At 63.9% G+C, this 6,250-nt stretch overlaps 2 protein-coding genes across 2 annotated transcripts; both read left to right on the top strand.

The window, feature by feature from the left end:
- Positions 1-738: 738 nt before the first annotated feature.
- Positions 739-2,761, top strand: MNEG_5467 (hypothetical protein; the record flags this gene model as incomplete). The annotated part of the gene is made up of 5 exons (XM_014046062.1): positions 739-756; positions 932-1,039; positions 1,603-1,758; positions 2,022-2,175; positions 2,511-2,761. 5 exons carry the CDS (start codon positions 739-741, stop codon positions 2,759-2,761), a joined length of 687 nt encoding a protein of 228 aa, XP_013901516.1.
- A 324-nt stretch (positions 2,762-3,085) lies between these two features.
- MNEG_5466 (hypothetical protein) lies at positions 3,086-4,065 on the top strand (the record flags this gene model as incomplete). Its single annotated transcript, XM_014046061.1, has 3 exons — positions 3,086-3,209; positions 3,529-3,677; positions 3,820-4,065. 3 exons carry the CDS (start codon positions 3,086-3,088, stop codon positions 4,063-4,065), a joined length of 519 nt encoding a protein of 172 aa, XP_013901515.1.
- Positions 4,066-6,250: the final 2,185 nt, after the last annotated feature.

Below are 6,250 nucleotides of genomic sequence, written 5' to 3'. Positions count from 1 at the left end.
CCGCTGTTGTGCGCTGTGCGCCGGGGGCGCGGCTCGACGCCGGCGGTCGAGACGCAAAGACACGCACCGCAGCCATGCTTGCGCTGCTGTCTGCTTTGGGATGTACGCGACGACGAGACGAGGACGCACCGCCGCACTCGAGTGCTGTGCCTGACGTCGCCAAATTTAGCTCAGCCAGAAAGCGGTGCGTGCGCACTTTTGATACCACCCTGCAGATACAGGGGAATGGCTGTCAAACAATGAGAATCAGGCGAGCTTGCACCGCCGGCGCAGGCACAATGAAGTCCACCTGACGGGCTAGAAGAGTCGATTATGATCAATGATGCCGCTACGATCAACATAAGTTGGTCACGCATGCATCGACACCAGATCACACACCGTCGTCACTGGAAGCACCACGAAACAAATATTTCCTTGTCCCTGCGCAATCCAAAAGGTTCTGCAGCAACACATATTGCAAAACTCGGTAGGACATCCAATCAGCAAGCATTCTTCGATCGACCGGCGGTGCTGCAGCATACACTGCAGCGAAGGCCCGCCACGCTGGACACGGCGGACCGGAGCACCCTCGGATTCCTGGAGCAGACCCTCAGGCAGCAGCTGGAAGGCCGGCAGCATTTGCTGGCGTCGTTGCAGCACCGCGCGGACGTCACCGCGCTGCGCCCCGAGCTCGCGCGCCTCGCAGCGGCAGGAGGAGCGCCGCGCGCCGCCGCAGCAGCCGCGCGCGCCCGCGCCGCCATGATGGCCAGAGGGGAGGTGCGGCTCGCACGCCTGCAAGCACCGCCATGGGGGTCATCGCGGTCATTGAGCCATGTCGACGGCAGCCTGGGACACGCGGCGCATGGAAGCCTGATGCCACTCATCCGCCCGGGTTTGCCAGGTGTCCACCTTTCCGGCCCCGCCTTTCTTGCACACGCACGGCGCACCGCAGCCGGCCAAGCGCAGCATACCCCCAGAGCAGTGGGAGCAGCGGCTGTCGCAGGTGGCCATCAGCAAGGATGACATGAACCGCGTAGTCATGGACTTCCTGGTAACTGAGGTGGGTGTTGGACGCTGGCCCCGGCTTTGCTGTCTCCTGACGCTGCTGCTGCCCTTGCGCGCGTGTTTGCATGTGCATGCGTGTGTGGTGTATATCGTTGTATGTGTGGTATATGGTCCAGTTGTTTTTGATGCAGGCAGCCGTAAATGAGTCGCACGCAGCAGCCCACATGGCTGTGAGTTGGCACGAGGTACTCAGGGAGGGGGCCATGCAATATCTTGTAGTGCCTGCTGTGGCACAGACGAAGGACGGCCGCTGCATGGTGGTGTCGCCATGCCTTTTCGCTCCCTCTCTTGAAACGCATGCGCACACACTGTCACACTCGAAACATTTTTGCGTTCTCACTGCCGCCCACCTATTCATAAGCATGACACGCGATGCCGACAAACACTCACATAGACACACACTCTGTCTTTCTCATACATGTCTGTCTTTCTCTCTTACACACACACAAACACACACATTTCCGCTCTCTCACACACATACACACTCACTTATGAACACACACAGACTTCATCACACACACACACACACACACATACACATGCCCACAAATTTATCAGGGCTATGTCGACGCCGCGCGTGCGTTCCAGTCCGAAAGCGGCACGGCGCCGGGCGTTGAGCTCGGGGACATCGCCGGCCGCATGGAAATACGCGCGGCGGTGCAGGGGGGCCGCGTCGAGGACGCCATTGACGCTGTCAATGATCTTGACCCGGAGGTGAGGCCCCCAAGGTTAAGCAGCGCACAGGGCGGGGGGCTGCGGCTGCCCGGGGAGGCGCCAAAACCGGCCACAGGCCGCCCGGGACGCGCAACCGCCAGGGGCCGGGCGCCCGCACAGCTCAGTGCGGCGGGGGCGCGCGGGCGTGCGCGCAAAGGCGCGGCCGTCGCTCACCAGACGCACGCCGGCCGTCGCGCCTGTACCCCTGAGCAGCGCGGCCCTCTGCGGCGGCCCTCTGCCCTCGGCCCCGCTCCCCCCCCCAGATTCTAGAGGAGCAGCAGGGGCTGCTGTTCCATCTGCAGCAGCAGCGGCTGATCGAGATGATCCGGGACGGCCGCACGGGGGACGCGCTGGAGTTTGCGCGCGAGTACCTGGCGCCCACTGGGGAGGAGCACCCCGAGTTCCTGGATGAGCTGGGTGGGTGCTCTCTGGGTTGCGGCGTGTGTCCGTGCATGGGCGGCAGTGCAGGGAGGGAGGGGGGTGGGGAGGAGAGGGGGATGGAGGCGACCGCTTCAGGGCGGGCGCCGCCGCGGCGCGGCCGGGGAGGTCGGGGCAGCTTCGGGTGCGCAGCGCAGGCGGTGCGGACGCTGCGAGGGGGTTATGTGGTGTGACATGCAACGCGGTCGCGCGTGCGTCGGGCCTGCGGGCGTGCATTTTTTCCGTCCTTCGCCACCCTCTCCCAGGCGCACCCCCGGGTGTCGGTCCAGCATGTGTTGATTCCTTCCCGCCCCACCCGTGCGCAACCTGTGCAGAGCGCACCGTCGCGCTCCTGGCGTTTGATGATCCCAAGGCAAGCCCGGTGGGGGACTTGATGGATGCGTCCCAGCGCCAGAAGACAGCGAGCGAGCTCAACGCTGCGATCCTGAGCAGCCAGCGGCGTGAGGCCGAGCCGCGCGCGGCGCTGCTGCTGAAGATGCTGCTGTGGGCGCAGCAGCGGCTGGAGGAGCGGGCGAACTTCCCAAAGATTGTCGACTTGGTGGCGGCGACGCCGGGGGACAAGTGATTGCGCTTGCTGTTGACTTGGAGGTGGTCTTGGAGGAGGTGTCGGCGGCGCTCTGGTCGTGCACGCGCCCACCACGCTGCACATATCTAGATGTGTATTATGCGCATGGAATAATGCGCCTTGATTGAGGGTTGAGCTCCTGTAGTGGCTCACGATTGCAGTGCCTGCCCAGTCGCTGACCGTCCCGCTGCTGCACTACTTGTAATCACCGTGCACTCAACACTTATTTCAGAAGTGTATTGTTCAAGCGTAATCACCGCTTATCCCGGCCACAGCGCCGGCGTCCCAGGCACCAAGCTAGGAGCAGAGCGGGAGCGGAGCACGATGCAGGCAGCTCTTATGCGCAACAGCAGCCGCATGGCTGTGGGCATGGCTCCCATGAGGAGGCCCCAGGCCGTCAGCATGGCACCTCGCCCGCACATGCTCGCGGCGCCCTCGTTCGTCGGCGGTGAGTACATCGAGTTGACACATTGTGGATTTGTAGCGAATGTATGACGTAGCGCGCATCAGGCATTGCCTGCCATGGCACGGGCTGAGTGTGCGGCAGCCATTCGTCGACCCCACAAGCAGGAGTGCTGTGTGGGCGCTGGGCAATGTGCATATGGATACTTGAGTTTTATCATATCGATCCACATCGGCACTGCTGGATGGCTGGGCCTCTGCGTGTCGCATGACGGAACGAATGCAGCAACAGCTGCGTCGGCCCGCGAGCGTTTCCCACTGTGCACGGCACGCAGTCAACCTCCCCTATGTCCACGCAACACCAGGCACCTTCAGCAGCAGCATCCTGTCGCCCACGCGCCCCGCGGGCCGCGGCGCGCTGGTGGTTGTGGCCGGCGGCAACTCCATGGGCAACACCCTCCACGGCTCCAAGCGCAAGCGCCGGCGCACCAGCGGCTTCCGCACCAGGATGCAGGTGCGGGGAAGCTGCGCATAGCTTTAAGAGGCCGGCATTAAGGGGGTCGCATCGCTGCCCGTGCAGCAGCGCTTGCAGGTTGTGCGGGCACGTTTTGCATCGAGACGCCGTGAGTGCAATGGTGCTGTTGGGATGGCAACAGCAGCAGGAGCAGCAGCAGCAGCAGCAGCAGCAGCAACAGCACAATGCTGCTATTGCCAGCGCTGTTTGGTGCCCCAGCCACAGCAAGCGTGCGCTCGATGTCATCATCACGCCCATCGTAACTACCCCCGCTCAATTGCTCCCGCAGACCGCCAACGGCCGCCGTGTGCTGTCCGCCCGCCGGAAGAGGGGCAGGAAGGTCCTCGCGCCCGCCAGCGCACCCCGCTCGGGCGGCAAGCCCCAGTAAATTGGGGATTTCTTTGTCTCTGCTTCAGCCCTTGTAACGCCTGTCCCCACAATGAACCACCGCCCCTGTCGACGAGCGCCAACGTGCACAGCATCAGCCGGACAGCAGTAGCTGATGGCAGCAGTACCTGGCAAGATTTTAATCAGGCAGCGACGTCAACAAACTGCAACGGTCGGCGAATCGACGTGCGCAGCAAGCGTAAGCAGTAGCATGTTGCGGTGGTGCAAGTCAAACGCAAGTCCAACGGGGAGGTGGTTGGTGCATGTGCTCACATGTAGCACCTGCCAAACTGCGACCTGGCAGTTTGACTGATGCCTGCTGAGCAGGTATGTTCAGGGTGGGCAGGGCGTCGCCGGAGGCCAGAGAGGGGTTCGGTAGCGTGAGGTGCAGCTGCGCGCACGGCTGGATGCAAGCACCATGCCCTCGGAGCTCAAAGGCTGGCCCCTTGGCTGCCCTCCACACACGCTACCCCGCATCAGGGGAGAAAGGGCTGCCCCTAAAATGCTATCCCCCCAGCCAAAGTCATGACTGCACCCCGCTGTGGCTGATATGTGGCGACAGGCAGGCGATCCATTTGCGTTTGGGTCACCGCAGCCACCACGACGTCGTCGCCTTCTCTCCCTCCCTGCCTTGCTGGCCCCTTTGCTGCGTGTCCCTCGCTGCGTGTCCCTTACTCATGCACAGCAGCGCCTTCCCACGACGTGGTTACCACGCGTAAACGCTCCCCCACGCCGCTCTGCGGCCCCGACCGTCAACGTGTGTTTGTCAGGAGCGGACCCCCTCCAAGCCGGGGGTTGCAACAGAAAGAGTGTGCGGGGGCGCAGCCCGGAATGCTTCGCGCTTGAAAAGAAAGCAAACGAGAGGAAAAGAGGGAGAGAGCAGCCACGCCGGCCCAAGGAAGGACTGTGGCGCGAACAAACATCCGCGCGCGCACGCGCGCCTCATGAAGCGTGACAGGAGGGCAGGGCAGTGCTTTGAGTATAGTTATTGCTCTCACCAAAAGCAGAGCTATAGGTTTGACAGGGCCCTGTCTTTGTTGCCCGCCGTGTGGCCCCCGCCGCCTCCGCCGAGCCGACCCCCCGATTGGCACCCATGCGGGGCGCAGGAAGAAGGCGCACCAGAATTAGTCAAAAGGCAAGCCTCCGGTGACGGCCGGCGTGGGCAGCAGCAAAAGGTGGGGGCAAGGGCCCGACCGACCGATCCCCTCTGAAACACTAATCCCTGCCAGCCACGCCCGATGATCGCAACACAGAGAGGACAGAGGCGGCACCAAAGGCGGGACGGCGCGGCGGCATCGAAGCCGCCGCCTGTGCATGCGAGCCCGCCTTGCGTGCGGGTGTGGCGCGTAACGACGCGCGCGCAGGAACCCGCGGCACCGCTATGGGTGGACCCAAATACCAACGGGTCGAAAACTGACAGAGGCACGCGACGCCTCTGGTTTGCTTCAGGCTTTGCCCCTTGTCGTGCGTGGGGGTGGGAGCGGCAGGAAGCCGCGTCAGCTGGCGACACTGCCCAGAGGTGACGTCACGCCCTCCGGCCTTGGAGGTGCGCTTGGCGGCAGACGCATGCAGGGTTGGGGTTAGGGTGGGGCATAGGGTTCTCACCGATACTCCCTGGGGTGGCGGCAAACATAGAAATAAGGAACGAGGCCTCCCCAGGGGGGTTGCTTCAGAGCATCCTAAGTTCAGTTCACAGATCAATGCCAGATCGCGGCTCTCAAAACATCGGCTGGGGCAGCCGCGTATGGTAGTGCTGCTCAAATGCAGCCGCAGGGGGAGTGCGAACACGGGGGCGGCCGCAACGGCCTGGCCTAATGCAAGCAGGCACAAAGGATTCCCCGCGAAATCGCGGGGGGCGCACGGGTGAGCGACAGGAGCAAAGCACGCCACAGCAGGTCCCAGTGCCAGGGTCCCCACCGTGTCGGCGCACCCGGTCGCCTTGGGAAGGCAGCAGAACCGCGCGCGTGGGGGCCGGGGCGCCACCCTGGAGGTGCGGGCCGCAGAAGCAAAATCGCGATGCGGCCGGGGGAAGCCTACGGAATGAAAGGCAAGGGGAATGGCGCCGGGATGCTCCCAGGCACCGTCAGTGTGCCCACAAGGATTGAAAACGTGCCGGGTGGGCGGAGGAGGGGTGGTTGGGGGCCCGTCGCGGCCCCCCCGAGTCTCCTGATGGGGCGGGCCGGGGC

Source organism: Monoraphidium neglectum (assembly GCF_000611645.1).
Source record: "Monoraphidium neglectum strain SAG 48.87 unplaced genomic scaffold scaffold00816, whole genome shotgun sequence".
Classification (NCBI taxonomy): Eukaryota; Viridiplantae; Chlorophyta; class Chlorophyceae; order Sphaeropleales; family Selenastraceae; genus Monoraphidium; species Monoraphidium neglectum.
Note: the sequence above shows the minus strand (reverse complement) of the source record. Positions and strands in the feature narration are given on the sequence as shown.